The 25349-nt window shown below is 38.7% G+C and overlaps 1 protein-coding gene across 2 annotated transcripts in view; it reads right to left on the reverse strand.

The window, feature by feature from the left end:
• The window catches only part of MAP3K20 (mitogen-activated protein kinase kinase kinase 20), a 136422-nt gene that overhangs the window by 64354 nt on the left and 46719 nt on the right, over positions 1-25349 (reverse strand). For both annotated transcript variants that reach the window (XM_089519733.1, XM_089519734.1), the window contains exons 4-8: positions 24428-24529; positions 19982-20047; positions 17016-17044; positions 16754-16891; positions 8729-8815 (exon numbers count right to left, since the gene is read on the reverse strand). In XM_089519733.1, the coding sequence (XP_089375859.1) occupies positions 8729-8815; positions 16754-16891; positions 17016-17044; positions 19982-20047; positions 24428-24529 (422 nt within the window). The remainder of the gene's footprint in view (positions 1-8728; positions 8816-16753; positions 16892-17015; positions 17045-19981; positions 20048-24427; positions 24530-25349) is intronic.

Here is a 25349-nt window from a genome sequence, read left to right on the forward strand (position 1 = left end):
GTGTCATCTGCATATTGATGGTACCGCACCCCCAAATTCTGGACAACTTCTCTCAGCGATTTCATGTATATATTAAATAGGATAGGTGACAACACATTACCTTGAGGGACTCCACAGGTCAATAGCCAGGGAGTCCAGCAGGAGTCTCCCAGCACCACCTTCAGGGTTCACCCCTCCAGGAAGGAAGGGAGCCACTATAAAACAGTATCTCCAAGTCCCATCCCAGAAAGGCGGCCCAGAAGGATATGATGGTTGATGGTATAGAAAACCACTGAGAAGTCCAGCAGAACAAGCAGGGGCATACTCCTCTTTGTCCAGCTCCCTGCATAGGTCATCCACCAAGGTGACCTAGGCTGTCTCTGTTCCACAGCCAGATCTCAAACCTAGAAATGGATCTAGATAATCCTGTTCATCTAGAAATTTCTGGAGTTGAGAAGCCACCACATATTCCAGTACCTTGCCCAAAAATAGTAGGTTGTTCACTGGCTGACAATTATTCAGGGATGGCATTTTCAACAAAGGTCTCACAATTGACTCCTTTAGGCAAGCTAGAATGATGCCTTCTTGTAGGGTGGCACTGATTACCTGCTACATTTACTCAGGCAGTTCTCCTCTGGCCTGTTTAATGAGCCAAGAAAGACAAGGGTCTAAAACACATGTGGTAGCTTTCACCTCTCCAAGTATCCTGTACACATCATCAGGCTGCACAAATTGAAAAGTATGCATTAAAACTGGACAGACAGGTGCCAAGGTTACATACACTGGCACTGTATCAGCTACACCAAGCAAGTCAGAGTGGATCTGAGCAACTTTATCTGCAAATTGCCATGCAAATTCTTTGCAGTGGGTTCCAAATGATCTGCATTTTCTACTACAGGCTTAGGGTGCAAAAGACACCTGACCACTTGAAACAGCTCTGATTGATGGCTCCCTGAAAATGCAATGCTAGTAGTAAAAGAATAATTTATTTGCTGCCCACATGAAGTAGGTCTTCAAATAGGTTCTAGCCCGTGTCCGGTTAGATTCACTTCCAGTCTTCCACCAATGTTGCTCTAGTCTCCATCTCACTCGCTTCATCACTGCCAGCTCCTTGGAAACCAGGGGGCTGGTTTGGCTCATTTCTGTAAAAGGGGACACTCAGAAGTGATTATGTCCACTGCCCTGGCCATTTCTCCATTCAAAAGGATGGACAGAGCTTTAACAGAATTGCCTGCCAAGGTGACAGGAACCTCCCCAAGAGCCCTCAGGAATCCCTCTGGATCCATCAGTCTCCTGGGGCAGACCATCCTAATCAACTTCCCACCCTTGCAGAGATTCCAAGTCCTAGTGAGTCTAAATCGGATCCGATAATGATCTGTCCATGATAATGGGAATGCGGAGAGTTTCTCCACACCAAGATCATCACAGAAAACAAGGTTATGGCCAGAGCACCACATTCGCATTTCTCAAGAAGATGATTTTGGTTACAAACAAACCAAAACTTACTCTTCCACAGAAAACAAAAAGTTCATTATTTGGTCCAGTTCATGAGTTGCATTCATAGTATGGTTGCTAACAAAAAGATGTGCTGTCCATACAATGGACAATTTGAAACCTACTTGAACTTTCCTTCTTGGCAGCAGCCACACTCTTGATGCAACATGGTTCTCAAATGCCAAGTGTGAAGCAAAATTTATCCAACATGCTCTCTCTGGATGCCACAAACAAAAGGAAAATAACTCAAAAACGTAAGTGGAGAAAACCCTTCCTATTCTATAAAAACAACAAGTCTTCCAAATATATTACTTCCACACAGAAGTCGTGCTGGCCAAACATTTCCTAGGGAAATTATTTCAGAATGTTACCCTTCTACTGACTATAAACTTTTTTAAATTTATAATGCCTGTTGGTTCTTAAATCCATGCTATAGTTTTCCACAATACTACATCAAATGTGCTAGACTTGTAATATCCCAAGATTTATAAATATCTCCAATCCTACACTCATTTGACATGTTCTTTGCCTTTGTGCCTATTTAGGTTTCTCCTTCTTTTAAATATGCAAGTTCAGATATTCCATATTTTCTTAACATAGGTGCCATTGTTTCTCAGTGCACATTAATTATATGAACTGAAATGCTAGTTTATGATATACTTATGATTTACTTCCCACTTAACCAAGTAATTCAAAGCTGAAATGGCATTTCTCCAAATTAACCCCAAAGAAACTTAGCTTCATAATGGTGTGTCAATATGTAAGATTCCAAATTCTGAACAAACTTTCTAACAGATTTTTTTAAAATGCTGTGATGAAGAGAGAGATGCTGAACCAAATACAGAAGAATACACAGAAGCTAATATCAAAATATTTGGAATCTGTAAAATTATAGGTGGTATTTGGAACACTTTTGGAAACACACCAAACTATCTTTGATCCTAATACGCCCTTTGGTTGTCCTACAATCATCTCTGGTCAAAACAGTTTTGCAGTTTGTGTATCCTGCCCATAGAAGCATGAAACTGTTCTGCTGCAAAAGACATGCGCACGTTCTAACATGACTATTACACACTTTTACTAGATAGTGCCCATGATTACTAAAATATTTCCCCTGAACTGAAGAAAATGTTTTTATTGTAAATGCTAAATATTCTCTTAAAAGGAAAATTGGGGCAGGATGGAACTGTGACCTCATGTAGCATTCTCTGAACTCAACTCAACTGATTTCCATAGGGCTAAGGTAAAAAACTGTAGTTCTTATTTGAAAACTGGAAACAAATACATTAAGGACTGGCTTATGTGTTTAATTCAGTTGGTTAATAACTGGAACATATGAATAGTTACCAAGCTAGGGATTGTAGATTTGTCATAATGCTATCATAGAAGGAAGAGTGAAGCCATTCCTACTGCTTTCAGGGCACAGCAGAACCCAACTTTAGATGGAAATAAATAAATAAATAAATAAAATACAGTTGGCCTTCCATATCCATGAATTCTGCATCCATGGATTCAACCATGCATGGCTTGAAAATATTCCAAAAACATTTCCCCTCAAAAAAACAAAACAAAACAAAACAAAACAAAACAAAAACAAAAACAAACAAAAAAAACAACACCCTTGATTTTGCCATTTTATATAAGGGCACCATTTTACTACAATATTGTATAAAATGGGACTTAAGCATCCACGGATTGTGGTATCCAGGTGGTGTTTGGAAACCAAATCCCACTGGATACCAATGGCCCATTGTATATGTAGCATGAGAGGAGATCTTAGTATTAATGTATTACAAAATCATATTACAGTTGCGGAATACAAAAAATAGTTTTAAAAGTCTCATTAAATGTTCTAAGAATGACTAGCATTTAAAACACAAAGTGAATAAATATTAAGAATTATTTAAGAGCAAAATCTCCTTATTAAAAATAATGACAGAAGATGAAGAAAACTACAGCCAACAAATATATGTAGATGAACATTTAGTAAAATTGGAACAGAAATTCAAACTCTGTACCAGAAGCAATTTTGTGTACAAGCCAAAACTTCCCTCTAACCTGTGTAATCCCATTTCATGCTGTTAATCAACATATAACATATAGGAATACATGCATGAATATTGAATAATGAAGTTAACTGGTTAATAGGGTCGAGACTGTGATGACCTGTTTTTGAGAACAGAACCCCCAAAGGTTTCTATAGATTTGCATATTGACCTAATTACCTGAATTCCTGTCCATTCAACTGGTTGGATAGTGTTATTCTGACATGCACTATGTTGTCTGAACAGACCAAAAACCTAAGACAAAATGGATCTGTGTACACCAGTATAAAAAGACCTCCAAAAATTCTATAAACTGTTGTGTGTCAAAACAAGAATGTCATATAAACTGTTACACAGGAAAGAAAGCTAAGAGAAAAACAGGAAACAAGGAATATACACAGTGAATCTGTAATCAACTATGCAATTATTAAAATAATTAGTAGTATAAACATGAGGCGGGAAAGACTTCTGTATGAAAAGTATATTCAAGAAGCCTATTTGGCATAAACAAAGTGGCACTGGCACTTGATACTCAGGCAAGTCATTTGTCTAAAAATACAACTGATAGTCTAGCAATGGCATTTGTCTGTAACCCTCACTGTTCCAGGAGATGGAAAATGAGTTACTAAAAGACACATAATCATCACTTACATCCGTCTTACTTGAGTAGAATGTTATTTGTCAGGTAATTTATAGGTAGCAGGTCCCAAAGAGTGTCATACTCTAATAAAAGTGACATTTCTTGGTAGTAATTTGATGTTAGATAATAACGTCTTTAATATGAACTTTCATCCTCAGGATAGTGTTTGATAGTTTAAAACATGCAAGTTCCAAGAAAAGCCCAGTGAAATGGGAGGAAAAAATTCTTCAAGGCTGGTGCCCTATAAACTTATGCCTTACTGAATTCACTGAGGCTTAACTTCTGAGCAGACATTTTTAGAATTGCACTAAAGATGACTGATATTTCACTTGAGAATTAGCATACTTCTGTTGTTGCTTTGTGTGCCTTCAAATCGTTTCCTACTTATGGTGACCTTAAGGCGAACCTATCATAGTGTTTTCTTGGCAAAATTTGTTTAGAGGTTTGCCATTGCCTTCCCCTAAAGGCTGAGAGAATGTGACTTGCCCAGGGTCACCCAGTGGTTTCCTGGCCAAGCTGGGAATCGAACCCTAGTCTCCAGAGTCCAACACTCAAACCAGTATGCCACAGTGGCTCTAACAGATAGGGTAACTGATTCAGACCTGAGTTCAAAACCGGTAGCCATGAATGTCATCTGATGGCCTTGATCAAGTCCCAATCTCTCAAACTAACAAAGTCAAGGGGATAAAAATTGCACATACCAAATACTTGAATATTTCTGTGGAAGAGCAGGCTGCTTATTCTTCTCCATTTCTGTTATAACACAGTGTGCTGTTCCACTTTCCTCAGCCTTCCTGTGAATTACATTTGCTCTAACTTTAAGAAGAATGGAATTGAGCCTTGAGTATATTTGAGTTTAACAATTCTCTTACTCTTAGTGCAACAAACATCATGTTGCAACCATGCTAAATTAGTTGTGCTTTAGTCTAGTGGGGATAGGGAAATGAGGCCCTCCAAATATTGGACTCCAACTCCCATTAGCCCAGGCCCTGTGAGCCTAGCCAGTGTTCAGGGGAGTTCAACGGTTCCAGTGTGGGTATAGTGGCATCTGAACACCCAGAGGTTTTCCAACATTTTGAGTCTTATTGTCTTTTCTGATGAGTCGTGTCATCTTATCATATGCCCATTGTACAATAATCTCAGTTATTGTTTTAATAGTAATTGATATTGTATTGTATTGTATGGTTTTTAGGATGTTGTAACCTGCCTTGATTCCTTGTGAAAAGGCAGGCTATAAATTAATCATATTATTATTGTTGCTGTTGTTGTTATGGCTTCTATCTCGCTTCCTATCAGCTATGCTCTTCCTATGAGCTTTCTCTACTGTTCAGTTTTCACAATTATGCATAGAATTAGGTAGTTAGTCATTGATTTTAATGGGGCTAATAGCAAAGTTTGATATATAACAACACACCAAAGTCAGGGTCATTCATGCAACATCATTTCCTGTTTCTTTGATTGGTTGTGAAAACTGGACAGTAGAGAAACCTGATAGGCAGAGAATCAACTCATTTGAAATGTGATGCTGGAGGAGAGTTCTATGGAGACCATGAACTGCCAAAATGACAAATGCAATGGGCCCTTGATTTCCGCTGGGGTTTGGTACCAGGCCCTAGATGCCAAATTTTGTGGATATTCAAGTCTCATTAAATGCAATGGCATAGTAAAATAGAGTGTCATATATAAAATGGCAAAATCAAGATTTGCTTTTTTGGAATGTATCTGTTTTTTAATATTTTCAAGCCATGGATCTTATCCATAGATAAGGAATCTGTGGGCATCAAGAGCTAACTGTAAATGGTTCTGAGAGCAAATCAAGCTTGAACTCTCACTAGAAGCCAAAAATGACTAAACTGGGTCTACTGTATTGTGGGCATATGATAAGATTACATGAATCATTAGAAAACTCAAAAACCCTTGGTGGAAGAAGAAGGCAGTAGAAAGAGAGAGCCCACATAAAATGGGTTGACTCAATAAAGGAAGCCATGTCCCTGAGCCTGTAAGACCTAAGCACAATGTTAATAACAGAGTCTCTTGAAAGTTTCTCTCATCTATCGGGGCCCCCAAAGTCAAAGCAGTCTTCATGGCACATAAAAGCAACAATATGGCTATTGGCTCCAACCCACAATCTAAAGATCACCACTATCTGAAACACTGAGCATTAGTTTACCACCTGGTGCATAACCGTTTTCTTTTTTTCTGTGTGACATTACAAAGGAAATAAGAATTTTCACTAGTTTTATAACAGATAACCAGCACCAATAAAGGCACACAACTATGGTTACTCCGTGCCAAAACATGGCCACCACCATTCTTGCTCTGTTATTATCCAGTAAATTATATGTGCATATACAGACTATTTAAGGCCCATTAGGCACCAGATCCTGCCTGATACTGGAAGCTAAGTAGGGTTAACCCTGGTTAGTACTTGGATGGGAGCCCACCAGTGAGCAACAGGCGCTGTAGGCTATATGTCAGAAGAAAAAACTCACAAAACCACTTTGAGGATCCCTTGCCTAAGAAAACCTTATGAAATTCATGTGGTCTCCATAAGTCCACAAGTGACTTGAAGGCACAAACACACGTGGTATTTTTCCCTTATGGTTCCCAAAACCTTATGAAGAAACTGGTTTCGGTTTTGTGGGAAAGTGTTAAACAGCTCAACGGTGTGGTTTATATTTCTCTTCCCACATCATATCTAGCATAAATGACCCAGAGAAAGTGGCATGCTACTGAGTTCAATTTATTTCACTTAGGGGGAGAATTGAGTACTGAAAGCAATGAGATGTTTAAAGTACTAAATTTGGGTTGGATCATATCCACATTAAGTATGAACCTAAGTGGAAGTTAGATCACTATACATTTGTTAGTATCCAGCCATGGGATAAGAATGTTGGAGGAGTTATTTTTCTTAATCAGCCTGTCTCCGGAATGTGGGGCAAGAAACATATACTGTATATATTCATGTATAAGTCTAGAAATTTTAGTCAAAAAACTGACCCCAAAAACTTGAGTCGACTTATCTATGGGTCAATATAAGTACTGTACTCTAACTCTTATCAAAAAAAGGAACCATCCTCTGGTGAAAGACAAAAATATAATCTGTCCTGGAACCACTGATCCTCTCTCTGCTCTCTCATCCATCCAGCCTTTAGTGTGACAACAAACATTATATGCTGAAATTTTGTAGGTTCTTTGGCATCATTTTCCTTTGCCTCATTGTTTAGATCTTTTGTTGCATACCCCTAAGTTTTACCCTCGACTTATCCACAGGTCATATCAAAATCCATAATTCTGGCCCCCAAACCTGCCCTCGACTTATACATGAGGTCGACTTATAGTCAAGCATATACGGTAGTGTTAAATCAAGGAAGCCTTTCCTTATGCTTCAAAAGGGAATGGATAACCTTAATACTTTATAATTTTAAAATTCTACTATAGAAGGTTGCAGATCTACAATAATTATGAAGGAAGGCAGTGTTCCCAACTATGATGGACATTTCAAATATACTTGCTGGTAGCATAGCCAACCTGATCTTCAAACAAAACGTCTTTTAAAAGACAGAACACTACTTTTACATTAATTCACCCCCCTCCCTTTCTAGCAATAATTTATCTATAATACTTTAAAGCTGCTAACACCATTTAGGAAGCCAGTGGTATTTAAAAAAAGAATAAAGAAGTCATACTGTAGAAATTACCCAAGTTTCTTTTATAATGGTACCCAACCTTCCAGCCTGGCTAGTTAAGAGAAGGATTTCCATACTCTGCCTGTGTGATACAGCGGCAACTTTAAATGTTTTTTTTAATGTACTTCCCGTCTTTGATATCAAGAAGCCATGTGTTCAAATATACGCTCACATGTTCAACTACCTGAAAGCCTCAATTTGTAGGAAGAAGAAGAAAAGCAACGCTGGGGGACACTGTACAAAGGGTGTTTACGCCACTGAAGTTCCTTTGAAATGGAAAGACACGGCATGAAGACGCTTTGCAACTATGGCACGGCCTTACCAGTACCAGTGAGGAGCTCATCTTCAATGTAGTGGGGAACGTAGGTGGCAAAACTGTAATTTCCCTCTTTTTTTAAACTATTTTTTCTTCTTTTATTTTTGAAATCCTCATCTAAGTGGCAGTTTCTTGTACTATAGTGACTCCTGCTGGGAGAGTTAAGTTGAAGTAGCTGAAGGTCTCTTACAGATATATCAACTCCCGGCCAGTATAAAGATGTCCTAAACGCAGGAGATGGAGTTAAACTGTTCCCCTACCTTGGACGCAATGGCTTCTTTCATCACTAAGAACAAACCCCTAGGTTTTACAATTGAGACTGAGAAACTAGTACAGTACTTGTACAATTTTTGATCTACAGCATCACGACGTGAAGCTGCAACAATTAGATGTAAAGGGTCCATTCATGAGGAATAACATCACTTTGACCCTTTGTGTTAGCTCCTACTGCTAATCTTTCCATACGCGTGAACTTACTTTCAATTTGAAGAAGATGAAAAAGTCTTTTGCAAAACCCAATACTGTTTTCTGATCTATGTACCTGAATGTAGAAACGTAGTCTTACCTCATTTTTTTCTACTACAAGCCAAGCCACTTGTAATCCTTCCAAGCCTTTAAAGGGGACCTCCCTTGTTAGCATCTCCCAGAGAACCTGGAACAAGGGGGGAAAAAGAATTTTTTATTTCTATACTTTGTATTTTAAATACATTATTAAACCTTGATGGAGCACTATCTGTATCCAATTACCAGACAACCAGAGCCCATTCACAGGAATTTGGACATATGTTTGTGTGCAAGATACTCACACTAAATTAATTTTGAGTATTTTTCTCTTTTCTTTTTAGAAAAAAAAACACCCTGATTTAATCATTATTGAGAGAGATGTGGTGACTGTTTTTTGAGAAATACATAAAACTACAGTATTCTTCCTCTGTTTCTCAGTCCTTCAAGTCTGATGGTTGACAAAGAGTCAACTAATAGATTTCTTCTCTTCAAACCACAAGAGAAAAATGTTGCTACAATCTTATCTGTTATACAAAATTCTACTCTCTCCTCAGAGGTATGTCAAGTATTGGAAGCTTGTTACTTTCAGACTTACTTTTATGAGAAAAATTGTTATCATGCACATGAGCAACTTTAGAAGCATCAAGAAAATGGCCTCCATATTCCAAAATGTTTCTATATTAACTCCAAAGACACAGCAATATTTTCTGTTTAACTATTTAATAACCACATTTTTCCCCATGCAAGAGTAGTTGTCAACAGTTTAAGCACCAACCACATTTTCACTATCATATTTCCAGCCCATTTACTTAACAGGACATAGGGATCTCAAGTGAGTTCTGTTACAATGGCCTATCAAGTTGGAAACCAACAATCAAGTTTTTGAGACAAGTAATACTGGAGTTCTGCTAAGCAATAGTCTTCATAACCTTGCAAAATTCTGTGTCATACTTTATTAGGCAGCCGTTCCACATTTCTAGTACTATGAGTTTGAAAATATGTAATTTAACTCAATGATTCCCACATCTTAAAAAAAATGAGAAAGAAGCTAATCACACAACTGTGACAAGATCATTTTGCTTACAAGTTTGATCTCCAGGTTACAATTCAGGTTTAGTTGGGCATGTTAACTATGACGTAATTTAGCTAATTAGTACAAGAATGCAAACTTTTTGGTAGATGCATAAAGGAGTGATACCCATGAAGTCTAGCTGGGCTTTCATTAAAAGGAAGAAGTTGCACCATTGAAATGGCTTGCTGAGGAATTCTCTTGTAGTTATAGAACTTATGAGAAAAGTTTAAAACTTTTAAACACCACTGTGCTGAACAAATATTAATAGGGACAAGAATTACCTTTAGAAAAAGACATATGTAGTGATCATGGATATTGTTGTCTGGGCAAAAGTAAAGGGAGCAAATACATTTGTTTGTTACTCTGACAACTTTCATTATCTGATATGCCAACAGCATGAGAATAATTTCACAGATTAGGAAGGACTTAATTCTCAAGAATTCATTGGTATAGCTTTGTCTAATCCCTACCATATCTAGAGGATACTATTTCTAGAATCTTGGCCTTCCAAGATCCATCTAGGATACTAGTTAACTCAAACCAGAGCTATTCAGTTACTACAGATAATGCTGCTCTGCCTTTGTTGCCTCATCCACCTTTTTTCTATTTGCCTCTTTGTCCATTCTTTCAGTCACAAAAAGTGGTGATCCAACCTGCCTTGGTATGCATGTGTTTGTGTGTGTGTGTGTGGGGGGGGGGGGGCTGTTGTTGTTATTGGTTTGCTATTATTGTTTTCATGAGACAAGATTTCTTACATGTAACTCTGAAATTTGGTTCTAATTAAACAGCATTTAGAAGCAAAATAAAATAATACCAATTCATTAAAAACAACGGCAGTTGAAATCTGGTAGAAAAACCAGTGATCTACTGTAAATTTCTGTGCATACAACTTTCCTTTTCTAAAATGTGCCAATTCCAGATATTTGGTGAAGAAAACTGTTAAGATTTTTCTGGTAAGAGCTAGAACCATCTCCTTTTATGGGAGCATAAAACACTCCCACAACATTGGAGGTTGGCACTTTCCAAATGCATATGGTCATAATTTGCAGTGTGTTGATATCCTGGCTGTCTCGCCGATTCAGCTACCAACTCTAAGAAAAAGTTTGGTACAGATTTGCAGCTCTCTTAAAACCTGGATTAAAAATAGATATTTTAAATAAATTTTTATTCCTAAGGCAACACATGTTGAGAGCTATTGCTCACTTTAATTATGCATTTTAGCTGGATAAACACTTCCCAAGTTAAATTTATTATATTAATCCTCTAAGAGAGAGAGAGATGTATATATGCATTAGTAAAAGAAATCCTACTGAACTGTTATTTAAACTGAACACCCTATTACTATTTCAGAGCTATCATCATTGTCACATAGGTACTTCCAATGTCAGGTAGATGAGCAGATACTGTACTATTTTCTTCCTAATGCAGAAGAACAAGCTTAGTCATGAAAGATGGTGTAAGATGCTGACAAGTCACATATTTTGTTTAGAATACAAATAATTCTAATGTTTTAGGAATAACTGGATAGATTGCAACGAGCCTAAAACTGGGCCTGGCATTTGTTAAGACCTGTCAGTTATGTGTCAATCAATAATCTTTATCATTCAATTATGAGTCATTTTCATTCATTTAAGTGGGAACCGACCATAACCAAACCAGAATACAGTGCAAGACTAGTCCTGTTTACTCAGAAGTATATCTCACTATCTGCGTAGCATGTGCATCTTTAAGGGTTTTTGTCTCATGAATACATTTGCCAAATCTCAAAGGACAGAAGGTGAACCACAGAAGAAAAGACTATCAATAGTATTGGCCATCCTTCCCAATGACATATTCAGAAGTGTCAAGTTCAGCCTGACCAAGGAAAAACTTGGAGCTATAGGTTAACAGCATTGCATTTATTACTGTGGGAATATGCTTTATTTTCCTTTACATCATAAATAGAAGATAGAAAACAATATAATCATTGAATGAATACAGCTCATCCTGGCAGGGAAAACCCAGGGGAAAAATAAATAGAAGAAAGGTGGTGGATTCTGTGAACAGAATGCCATTTCTCAACATCTTACTAGTTTACATTTGAAAAGGATTTTGCTCTTTGTTATCAGAATTTCAGCTGCACTTCGTTTGATGAAAAGCAGATGTCTGTCTAGCACAAAAGCCACTTGCAAGTGCTCTAGATTGTGACACTGGGCTGTTCAAAACTTGTATTTATGGATGAGATTGTTTTAAATGGCAAATTGTCATGTTTTTCATGGATTAGATCTCTATCTTGAAAACACATTTTTGGCCTAAAGGGTTTTTATGAGAAGTTGAAGATGAAATCTTGACTTAAGCCAGTGGTAAGAAAATCAAATTGAATGCACTTCACTTTACCAAATGAACTATCTAACTTAGAAGTTAGAACATGCAGAAGTATTCTATTATTCAGCTGTAAACATTCAGTTACATAATAAAGTCTGAAAATGTTATACACAGCAGAAATATGGTCAGAAACAGTGTTTACAAGTTCCATGTTCCCTAAGCTTTTGTAATAGCTCAGAACTTAGAGGCGTTACAAACCGCCGCTTTGCGGCAGTCTGCCGGCGCTGCTCTTTGCTCCGCGAGGGAGTCGCAGCATACAAACCGTGCAACTCCCTCGCGGAGCAAAAATTCCTGCGGCGCCGTTATGACATCGCGAGACGTCCATGGCGCATCCGCGATGTCATAACCGCCACGACCCGTCTGGACGCTATGCGTCCAAGACGTAAACATGGCGGCGGCCATGTGGAATGGCCGCCGCCATTTGTCACGGACTGAGTCCGTGATAGGGAAAGGGGCGTCTAGAAGAGACGCCCCTTTTTTAAAATGGGACGTCCTGAGGACGTCCGAAATGGCGGTCTATAACCCGCCTTACTTCCTATCCACACTGCAGAAACAATCCAGTTTGAGACCACTCTAACTGCCATGGTTCAATGCTATGGAATCCTAGGAGTCGTAGTTTGTCATGTCACCAGAGCTCTCAGACAGAGAAGGCTAAAAAGCTGCAAAATTACCACTCCCAGAATTCCATAGCATGGAGCCATGGCAATTAAAGCAGTGTCAAACTGCATTATTTCTGCAGTGTGGATGCAGCCTTAGTGCTTTTAACTGTTTAGAATGGAGATAAGTGGTGGTGGTGGTGGTGGTGGTGGTGGTGGGAATGACACCATTTCAGGTCTTGCAGTTATTTGTCATTGGGACAAATCAACTCAGCCTACTTACACCAGACCAAGGTTTCACAACAAATAATGTAATTTCGCCAGCTAAGAGACAATTTCTTGTACCTAAACATCCCATCTATTTATATGAAAATATTACCCAAAACAATTGCTGGCTCTAGACTCAGACTAAAATCCTATAATACTTACTTGGGAGTCAGTCCCACCGACTTCAACAGAGACTGTTTCTCAATAGATACATAAAGGTTTATACTGTAAATCAGTAGGTTGGTAGTACTTTGGTCCCACTGATTCCAATACTGCTTAACTGTGATTAACTTAATTTGGATGGAAGCATTTGTACCACTGAAATGGCCCGAGTGGGATAGGATAACAGAAAGGCATATTTGACATGGAATTTTGTGGTTGAATGGTGAATGTATGATATGCGTGCGTGTGTGTGTGTGTGCTAACTGGCCTCAAATCAACCTCAATTTATGGCTACACCCTGTTCTTAACAGCTCTGCCCAGGTGTTGCAGACTCAGGGCCATGGTTTCCATGATTGACTGTGTCCTTGTGGAATGTGGTCTTCCTTTTTTCTGCCCTACTGTCTTGCCAAGCATTATGTATGGTTGGGAATGTTAATCTTGTGTCTTCTAGATGCTGTGGCACTACAATTCCTACTACTGCAGTCTTTGGGCCATAGTAACTGGAGCTGAAAGAAGACATCATCCAAAACATCTGACAACCCCAATCTATGGACCGTGTGAATAATGCTTCCCACCAAAGTGGGAGTGGGTCTTGGACTCTAATCCTCTTTCTCCAGCCTCTCACAATAGTATTGTATGTAAAATGGACATGTCTGAAATAAGAAAGCTCTCTTTATTTTATGATGACATTTCTGTAATCTGGAAAATGGAATCCATTGATATAGTATTAAATTGGAATTTCCCATGTGTTCATTTCTAAGTCTGCTCTATCACATTTCTGCACTAATCTGTGGGGTTTTATTATTTTTAATAGAAATTATATTTAAGTATGTTTTCGGACTGTACTTTTTCATAAAATATTTTTCACATTTTTTTTCTAACTATACAGTGGTACCCCGGGTTACGAAATTAATCCGTTCCGCGGAGCCCTTCGTAACCCGGAAACTTTCGCTAGCCGAAAAGCCCATAGGCGCTAATAGCGAAAGCCGCGATTTCGTGTGAAATCGCGCCGAAAAGCACCAAAAATTTTTTTCGCAAGCCGAAAAAAAAACCGTAACCCGGAACAGTTTTTTCCTATAGGATTTTTTCGTATCCCGGGAATTTCGTAAGGCGGTGCTTTCGTATCCCAGGGTACCACTGTACTTTATTTCCAAATACAGTTTCCAAGCATATTTTATCCTAAAAGACGTGATGCAAGGCTTCTGAACAGAACTGTTTTCAGATAGAACCTGAATCCTACAAGAATACGTAAAACTGAAATAAAATTACTGATAACAGGTATTTATATGAATAAAGTATCATGTTTCAGCTTCCACCTTCTCTGGTGATGTCAGTTGGAATGAGATAAACAGCATCCAGTGGCAGTTACAGAATTCCCAGGATAAGCATGGAATTTAATAGATGGTACATTGAGTCAAGAACCACCAGAGATTTTGGGGGGGCAAGTGCAAAATTTTAAGTATATCAGAATCTGTAGCCTGCACATTAGACCAATTGATTCAGATCAGAGAAGGTTTTACTTAAGTCTAGAAATAATACAAGCTAACAAGTAATAATGCAGGCAAGGAGGAATGTTTAAACAGGTCATATCGACAGGGGAAAAATAGGACATCCTATATTACATGAGGCATGTGGAAGGAAAGAAAAAAAGAAACAGTGAAAATTGAGTGTGCATATATGCCAGAGCGAGAGCATGTGAGAATGCACTTTGCCTGTAACTATTCCAGAGAAAAAAAAACTACGCATGGATTGATAGTGAACAATTTAAATTATTCTGTTTTATCTGGAATTGTTTCAACTATTCCTACAGGTTGAGTCTCCATTATCTAGAGTCTCAAAATCTGAAATATTCCGAACTCCAATACTGTCCCCATGAATGACTGAGTGAATGAATGACACTATTTGTTTTGTGATGGTTCAGTCTACACAAACTTCATTTCAGTCTACACAAACTTTGCACAAAATTGTTAAAAATATTTTGTATCAAATTAACTTTTTGAGCCAAGTGTACAAGGTGTATATGAAACATAAACCAATTTCATGTTTAGGCTTGAGTTCCATCTCCAAGATATCTCATTATGTAAATGAAAATATACCATAAACCAAAATCCAAAACACTTCTGGTCCCAAGCATTTTGGATAAGGGAGACTCCACCTGTTTTGTTTTAACTGTATGCCATTCTGAGATCTCATGATAGGTGGTGGTGGTGGTGGTGGTGGTGGTGGTGGTGGAAGAGAACATAAATGAGAGACAGAATATATATATTCTGTAGTGCAGTGTGGGCTGCATACATACTTTAAAATAATATGTGTATTATTATTATTATTATTAACCTTTATTTATGAAGCGCTGTAAATTTACACAGCGCTGTACATGCAATTTTTTTAGTTAGACGGTTCCCTGCCCTCAGGCTTACAATCTAAAAAGACATGACACAGAAGGAGAAGGGAGTGGTGACGGGAAAGGGTAAGAGGTCCAGTAGTTCCTCTCAACCTCCGAGGCCTGGACCAAGGCAGATGGACAGGAGGGAGGGCTTGGCTTCAAAATGGAAGGTTAATCATTATCCAGGGAAAATACATACTCACAAGTAGGATGATACATATACAGTACATAGCAATACAGGAAATGGATCAATAAACAGTCAACAACAGAACATCAGATAGTAAGCGACAATTATGCGATGTCTGGGAAGGCTTCTCTGAACAGGATGGTTTTCAACTCTGTATTGTTCTGTTGTTCATGGCAAGGCCTCAGGATGGGAGGATATGTAAAGGAGGATTAGTGTCTGCTAACTGGTGATCATTATCTGTTGGGAAAGCCCCTGACCGTGGGTGATTTCTCATTTGCATTTGCTGAGTCCTCATTTTGCTATTCTTCAGGACTGGTAGCCAAACTCTGTTCACTTTAAGGGTTTCTGCTTTCCAGTTGAAATTATCCAGATGTTTATGGATTTCAATGGCTTCCCTGTGCAGTCTGACCTGATACCGTATTTTCTGGCATATAAGATGACTGGGCATATAAGACGACCCCCAACCTTTCCAGTTAAAATACAGAGTTTGGGATATACTTGCCGTATAAGACTACCCCTCTTTCAACGCACACCAAATAAAATTTTTAAAAACATATGATTTGATTTCAATATGGTAATTTTAATTCAAATGCTTATGACATGCACTTACTTAGCAGGAAAACTTGTATACAAAGCCTGCTTGGATTGGTCAGCTCTCCCTGCCTGCCCAGCCCTCCCTGTCTCCAAGACTATCAGAGCAGTAGTGCAAACACGGCTCTTTTTTCCATACCCCACAGCCATTTTTTAGCTCCCCCCACCATATGTGGCGACCGCAGATTCTCCAGTCCAGCTTGGAGGCTTCAGCACCTGCCCTATAAGACGATACCTGGTGTATAAGACGACCCCTGATTTTTGAGAATATTTTCTTGGGTTAAAAAGTAGTCTTATACGCCAGAAAATACAGTAGTTATTGGCATGGTCCAGGATTTCAGTGCGATCAAACAGTATTTTATGCCTAGGATGGTTTATAACATGTTCTGCTACTGCTGATTTTTCAGGCTGACTCAATCTGCAGCGTCTCTGTTTGGAAAGCAATGAAGAAACAGGCTACTCACCACACCATATGAATATGTGTCACATGTTTCAGATACTGGGAGACTCTGGATTACTTCTGGTGCCATCCAAGGAAAAGTACCCACAAGAGACATATGCGTTGTATGGGAATGAAATCTTGAAGCACCAAAATCACAGATCTAGACAAGGAATCAAACAGAGAGTAAACACAACAGTTCACTTTTTAAGAGCAATGAGATATGAAACAGAATGTAACAGTAAATACCCTTCATATATAATTTAAATTATTATAAATGATCCTACCTTTAATACCCCATCTCCAGCTATAACCACTAAAATAAAAAAATAAAAAATACATTATAACTATGATAGTTATGAGCAAAACAATTACATTCTTTAAAGAAATAACCACACCATGATAATGGACATGCATTTACAAGCATGGTTCATATCAATCACATGGTTGGAAATACAGTATGTCAAAACTAACCTAAACTTATCTCAGACTGAATTGTTTGTCACAACCTGCCTCAACCTGGCACTTTCTAGATGTATTGGACTACAATCCTCATCATATTTAGCCAATAAGGGTGAGGGTGATATGAGCTGTACTCCAACTCACCAGGTTGGGAAATCCCAAGGAAAGAAACCATGGGGTCATGGAGGTAGCTCACTAAAAATGTAACATCAGAGCATCATGATAGTGAGAAAGGAAAACTCAGTGTTAGAAAATACTGGGAAATTGGTTAAAAATAAAATTATCAAGTATTAAAATGCTGTCATTGGCCTAAAACCAAATGTTAATCTAACTAGACTAGGCTAGTTGAATCAATAGGAACTTAATGTGTCAACATTTACTGTATATAAGCTGCACTGGTACAACTGGTTTCTACTTTTAACAACTAATTGGATTTAGGTCATAAGAATCTAAAGCATTGATGGAAATCATCTGGCCCTCGAGATACTCCTGAACTGGAACTTCTAGAAGCCTTATCAAAAACAGTCAATAAAAAGACATGCTGGGAGCTGCAGTCCAACAACATCTGGAGAGGCAAATGGTTCCCATCTTTAACCTACAGTGTAGTGTCATTTGGAATATTCAAACAGAATATCACATGGCTTAAAAAAACAACAGACAAGGTCATCCACAGATAATTAGGTAGGTGGAATAGCTTCATGAAAACAAAACCTAAAATGTCCTGGACATTTTAGTTTAGGAAAACTAGGGAGAAGATACAGTCAAATGAGTGAGTAGGGATTTATTTCCCCCCCCCCCTTCTTTATTAGGACTCAGGGTCACCTAGCAGAATTGATTTAAGAAATGTAGAAATAAAAAAAATATAAATATTTATAAACTCTTTAATCAACTTCTGAAATGCACAGCCTCGGGCCTTTATAAAGAGTTTTAAAAGTCATTCATGACTTACTAACAACAGAACCTCTCAGTTTAAACCTGCCAAGTATGCAAAGGGATCTTGTAGCAACTTTGAGACTGAGAGAAACAAGTTGGTAGTATAAATATTTGGAGACTTGGGGGCTGGACAGACCAGCACTTCGTGCCCGTCTGGACCTGAAGTAGGGTTGCGCGGGCGCTGAGCGTTTACACGCTCAGAAACCCTACCATGCACCCTGGGCACCATCTTCACACATGCCCATACAGACAAACGGTGCTGCACACGAGGAGCATCATAAGGGCACACTGCATTTTGCAGCTCCTATTTGCACTCAGTTTGGGGTGTGGCATGCGGCTCCCATGTCCCCAACCCAGCCTGTTCAAGGGCAGCATAGAGCTGCCCCAGGCTGTCTGTCAAGCCCCTAAATAAGCTTCATCAAATGCATGGAGTGAAGTGCCTAGGGAAAGATCTTTACAGCCATAAATGAGAAGGTTGTATGTGTGAACAGAAATAGAAATGCAAAACCCGGTGGTTATGGTGATGCTGTAACATGTTCAGTTTTAACAAGAGTTGTTGGGGGACAAGCTACAAAGAAGCATAAAGTGAAATTACAACTAAGAAATGAAGAGATTAGAACACCTACTGATTTTTAGAGTCAAGCTTCTCTTCTGTAGCACTAACAATAACCACAGCCTTTTCTTAAATGTGTGCCCAGTTTGCAAATCATAGTGTTGTTTTCATGACTACCCTGCTTTCATGTTCTCATATTTTAAATGATTGTATAGGTGGAGCAAGATGGGGAACTTTTTGTTTTCATATGTTCTTGACTATTAATGTCAATAATTCATTATCCTTGACTTTGCTGGGTGAGCCTGAGGGAAACTGAAACTTAGGCCCAATACAGATGGGCGGGAAGTGCGTGGCGCTGCTGATTCTAGGGTTTGGGAGTGCACAGCAACCGCATGTTCCAGAACCCTAGTATGTATGGATGCCACCATCATGGCAGCCTCCGGTCCACACAGGGGCCACCATGATGAAGATGACGACAACGCACAGCATACGGACGTTACTGACAGGAAGTGGCATCATGGTGGTGCCCCTTCCTGTTTGCGATGCTGTAAAAAGAGAAGCTGCTCTAGACAGCTTCTTTTTGGCAGTGCGTCTGTGCTGCAGCGTCCGCACGCTGCAGCACAGACGTGGGGCAAAAACGGGCATCACAGATCTGCCCATCTGTACTGCCCCTTAAATAATCTACTTTATTAATGAGTGGATATGCTGTCAGCAATGCCAGTACTGACTTCATTTGGAGGATGAGAAAGTGGGAGGCCTCAGTTCACAACAAGTAGTGTTGTTACTCCAAAAGGAATTACCAAACACATATGCATGGATACTAGATCATGGGGCTTAGAAATTTTCTTTTATCTTGTGCAATGCTTTTAGGTGGTAGCTTATTTTATCTAGAACCCTTCACAGAGACTAGAGTGAAAACATTTGAAATCTTGATCTTTGTTTTGAGTTAACTAATATACATTTTTTAAAAAAAATCAAATCTTAAGAGACAGCAGTACTGACTTACTCCTTGGATTATCTAATACTGTAGTTGTCACAAGTTATTATTCTCTAGTACAATTATATGTACTACTGTATTCTGACTTTGACCGCTATAACCTAGGGGCCTTACTAACTGTGCAGGTAAATACCCAGATATTTCTCAGAATAACAAACTGGATTAGTGGTAAACATGTTTGGGATATGTTTTCAGCAACACTTAGCTGCACATAGAGTGGGTTTTTTTATTTCCAGTACCAACACTGTTATCCAATGTTTTCAAGAAAAACAAATACAAGAAGAACATGAAAATTCATGGTGGATTACCATTTCGGGACTTCAGATCTCTGTGGATTACTTTGACTGGAGCCTCCATATGCAAATAGTGCATTCCTAAAAGGAAATAAGAGGTAATTTTTATAAAGAGAGTAGGCTTTTGTTTTAGCAACAGCATTTTTCTTGCAACTAATACTAGCATGTTCATAAAACTAATGGAAATCAAATGGACCTGCCAAATCTGGTGCAGAATCCACTGATGTGATGGAGCATAATTAAGCACATACATACAGATACCTATAGCTTCCATCCAATCTCCATGCTTATAAGGGCTTTCTTTTCTCTTTTCTCCTCTTCTCTCTTTGTGAAAAAGCAGCTCAAAACCTCTTGGGAATTTCCTAGAGGATTCACTTCTTGATTGACTTTCCAAATAGGAAAATTAGGATATGTTGTGTGCTGTGATCTGTTTGCACTGCTGAATCAAGTTTCACTGGTCTCACCTGCACTGCAGAAATAATGCAGTTTGACACCGGTTTGAATGCCATAGCTCAATGCTATTAAATCCTAGGATTTGTAGTTTTGTGAGATATGTAGCCTTCTGTCAGAGAGCTCTGGCATCACAACAAACTACAAATCCCAGGATTCCATAGGATGGCACCACGGCACTTAAAACAGTGTTATTTCTGCAGTGCAGATGCAGCTGCTGTCAATTTCTACACTAATCTCATTGAAGATGTGACAGTAGTTTTCTGTTAGATAGTTGGAGACATATGGCATTCAACTAAAAAACCTGTGTAGGCCCATTCATTCAATACCTCCTTCTGCAGTGAGGGCAATAGTATGTGTGCTCTAAAGAAATGTCGACCTAATTCAAGTTTAACCAGAAAAAGAAGCAATAAGGGGTTGTTCTCACTAGGTGAAACCCCGCGTTCTGAATCGAATCCAAGGAGTGGCGTTCCTATTAGGATCCGATTTAAACCTAGAACGGTTCTAGAGCAACCCGCAATCGTCTCCACTACAAATCGAATTGTAGAGCGGAATAAAATTTTGATTCGAGTTTTCCTCATTTAACACGTGTTAAAAAAACACTAGGGTCTGACCTACGTTTTTCCATTGATTCGATTTAGGAACTGGAGCATTTAAATAGGAACGACAGCCTTTGAAAGTGTTAGATGAATGGGAGGAGCGGAGTGCGATGGGGCTGTCCTTGGGGGAGTTGCCCTTTCTGTCCCCATCCGCCGTGGCTGTTGCCATTTTTGCTTCCCTCACCCCTTTGTCCGCTGTGGTCTTTCAATAAGAGATAAAGATTATTTTTATTTTTTATTTTAATGGTTTACAGGCGCTTAATCTCTTCAGCGCTTTAAGCGCCTGAAGTCCCGGCTGCTCAAGCGCCTGCATCTGCCGGTGGATTGCAACCTCCCCTCTGTGTGGGGAGAGCCCATTTCTAACGGAGGAGAGGCAGGGAAGGGATGGCTCCTCGCGAGGATACATTCCCTGCCCGCTTGGGCACTGATCTCGCCCAGACAGGGAAGGGAAGGCTCCTCACGAGGAGGCATCTGATCTCACCCAGGCAGGGAAGGGAAAGCTCCTCGCGAGGAGGCATCTGATCTCGCCCAGGCAAGGAAGGGCTCTGATCAATGGGGGGGGGGGGGATAGAGCCTTTCTCCCTCCATTTCTCAAATGGAATCTGCCTTCTCCTCCAACCCTGGAAAGAGAATCTTTGGGAAGAGTGCTCTCTCCCTGCTTTTCCAGCAGCCTCCTTCATTGATCTCTGTGCTCTCTGAAGGGATTCTCCCTGGCTGTCTTGGGAGACAGGATGCTGCCCTCCAAAACCTATCCCATAGTTCCTCTGGAAAGAGCTTCGCTTTTTGCCAGAAGCCTCCTTCATTGATCTCTGTGCTCTCTGAAGGGATTCTCCCTGGCTGTCTTGGGAGAAAGGATGCTGCCCTCCAAAACCTATCCCATAGTTCCTCTGGAAAGAGCTTCGCTTTTTGCCAGCAGCCTCCTTCATTGATCTCTGTGCTCTCTGAAGGGATTCTCCCTGGCTGTCAATGAAATGGAAACGATGCCAAAAGATAAATCGCTTCCAAATATTCCGGATTAACGTTACGTCATTCTGATGTACTATTGATTGACAGCTCCAAATAAGGTATGGAGGAGAAGAATCGCTTTATTTAAACACCGATTTCATGCCAAGTAGGAACGCTTGCAGGTAAAAACTTCGATTTAAACAAACAGATGGGAACGATGAACAAAGCGAATCGGATAGCGGGATAAGAACAGTGTTATTTTGAATCGATTTTATTAAAAACGTTGTATTTTAAATCGTTTCAAATCTTAAGTGGGAACAACCCGTAAGTAAATAGGCTCACAATGTTAAGCTCTGCCAATTACACAGACTGGAAGAGATAAACAAGTTCCTAGCATTAGAGAACATAAACTATCTCCAACTCTGTGCATATCTTTGTCTTTCTGCATTTCATGATGTCTGTATCAATAGTCATTAGAAACACAGGATTGCCAGGCATAACCCAAACAAAGCAATTTTTTCAAAGGGAAGGAAAATTATTTACTCAGTCACATAACTCAGTAAAAATAATGCATTTGGAACTAAGATAATTCAGTCTTCTCGACTTAACTAAAATGAAACTGGCTTGAATCCAAAAACTTCACATATTAAATGTATTACTATTTGGACTGCATGCTCCTTAGCTGGAAATATGATCAGGTTTCTTGGTACACAAAATGTACAAGTTGCTCAACTGTCTAAGCACTGCTTACATCCTTTGCTGGGATCAGAACACAAACAAAATGCATCAAATTCTGTGCTGTAAGGTAGTGTATGCTGGGAGGAAACAATGAGACCTGTGTGTGTGTGTATATATATATACACACACACACATATATACAGTCTGCCCTTGTCTTACACATGTGATCTGGTCCGCCACCCCCCGCGTAAGACAATATGCCTGAGCCCCACTGAAACTAATAGGGCTTGGGCATAGCGGCACAGGAGCACCATGGGCGTGCACACCATTTTCTCCTTGTCACACAGCTTTCAGCATAAGCTGAAAGCCATGTTAGGGCACCTGCATATGACCCGGGCACACTCTATATTCAACCATGGAGCAAATAGTAGCTTCAGGAAAACACAGATCAGAAAAACATTACATGTACCCTGCAGGGATTTGTTTCTGTGCTCAATTTAAAGTGTTTGTGATGTCCTTTAAAGGTTCTAGATGGAGTAGGTCCAGGATACCTTAGGGGTTGCCTCTTCCTGTACCAGCCAGTTGTGCGCTAAGATCTGAGAAACAGATCACATGATTCCTCCACTATTGTAGAAGATTAGCTTAGTATATTCTGTGACAACAGTCTGCTGTATGGAAAAGCCTTGCCTAGTTAGACAGGCATTTAGTGCACACATTCAACATGTGCATATTGTACTCTGTACTATATTGTTATACTGTGATTACACTATGCATAATTATGTAATTACATTATGTAATGTTATAGTTTTTATACAAGTTTTTACATTGTTGTTCGCCTTCCTGAGTGGTGTGGAATAAAGCAAAAATACTAGAGAGGGGAAAGTTAAATTATCTTTCCTACAACTCCACTGCTTCAGAATGGGATATCCTTCTCCAACAATTGCTTTTCAAGGAAAATATGGAAGCTGAGTGATCTGCTTGTATCTTACATTGTACATTCATTTCCTCTCCCCATATTTGCATAGGTTTCACAAATTCCCTATCTGCATAGAAGAATGAAGACTTCCCATAAGAAATCACATTACCCATCTATATATTTTATATCTTATTTTGTTATAACTTTATTTCTTTAAACAAAAAATACTCTCAAGTCTCCCTCAAAGTTATCTCAAATGGAATAAATATTTTGAAGGGAGATTTGTAAATCCTGAAAATAAACACTACTGTTAAAGAGAATTGTACAAAATGATTATTTTATAAATATGGACAATTACAGACACATTGTGATAAATATTATCCTGAAATATTTATTGTTTTTGTTGTTGTTACTGTTATTATTAAAAAACATTATTCTAAAATATTATGATTCTGAAAAAAAATCTGAAATATTTTGCCCCATAAAAAGAGTCAAACAGAAAAACAATTTACAGAAAACATGAAAAATAATTATGATGAGCACTGACAACAGACATTTGGTATTTCCAAATGCTGTCTAAGGCCCTTAAAACCAATTTAGTAATTCAAAATTCACTAGAATGTAATGACAAGAGCTTTTACTGAATGTAAACCACTTTGCTAGCATGAGAGAACATGAACCATTTAAACTGGGAGAGATAAACAAATTGCAATCATTAGAGAAGGTTAACAATTCAGACTGAAGATTAAGAGCAATTCTTCTCAATTGGATGTGGGGCAGAAATACATTTCTGATGGTATATGATGCATTTCTTGATATATTTTTTAAAAATATATTTAATCTACCCATTGCTATGATATTGAGAAATCTCACCTTTAGCTATATCAGTTGCCCAAGTCATTATATGATCCATGTCCATCTCTTCACTTCTGTTGCTATTAATGTAGTCATACAGCGATCCAGCTGAAGCATATTCTGTTAAGAAATGGAACAGATATTTTTAAATGGCTGTGTCCAAATATGGATGGATGTACAGCAACACTGGTGGGCAATCCTAGTTTTCTGAATCAGTATTATTCAAACTTCATGACCTGTTGAAAAAAGATTTAGTTTGTTTGGATAAAAAAATCCCACAGTCTCTTAACACTGCTGGTTGGAGATCAGAGCTCTAAAACATCTGGAAGGTCAGCAACTGTCTTCCTGAGCATGTGATCTACACCAATTTTAAGCCAATAATAATAATAATAATCATCATCATCATCATCACATACTTAAGTTTAAATGTACAGAATGGGTTAGCACCCAAATTTAGTCATATTTAGGGGAGGTTGACTAAAATGAAATGATACTTATGTTAGATATAACTAATTTAAGTCCCTTCAGTTTTGATAGGTCCTATCCAACAAATAGTTGGTTGGTTATTCAATTATTTTAATAAATGAGATTATAAATATAACAGCAAAAATTATATGAGAAAGGCCATCTTAGAGAGTAAGAAATTATACATATATAAATAAATAATATAACTGAATAATTAGGAAAGACAACAATATCTGGCACTTTGACATTTGTATAAAGCTAACTATGCCAAATCTGTACCATTCTTTCTTAAAATGAAATACTATACAAGACCTAAGAGCAATTCTTCTTGTTCATGTCTGATCTTATTTTTCTATACATGGGGCTTTTCCTCTCACAAAAGGGCACATGTTCAGGCAGTATTTGTTGCTGTTGTTGTGCACTTTCAAATAATTGCTGACTTATGGTGAACCTAAAGTGAACCTATCATGTTTTT

The sequence above is a fragment of the Sceloporus occidentalis genome, unplaced genomic scaffold, assembly GCF_023333645.1.
Source record: "Sceloporus occidentalis isolate IW3139 unplaced genomic scaffold, rSceOcc1.0.p SCAF_4, whole genome shotgun sequence".
Lineage (NCBI taxonomy): Eukaryota > Metazoa > Chordata > Lepidosauria > Squamata > Phrynosomatidae > Sceloporus > Sceloporus occidentalis.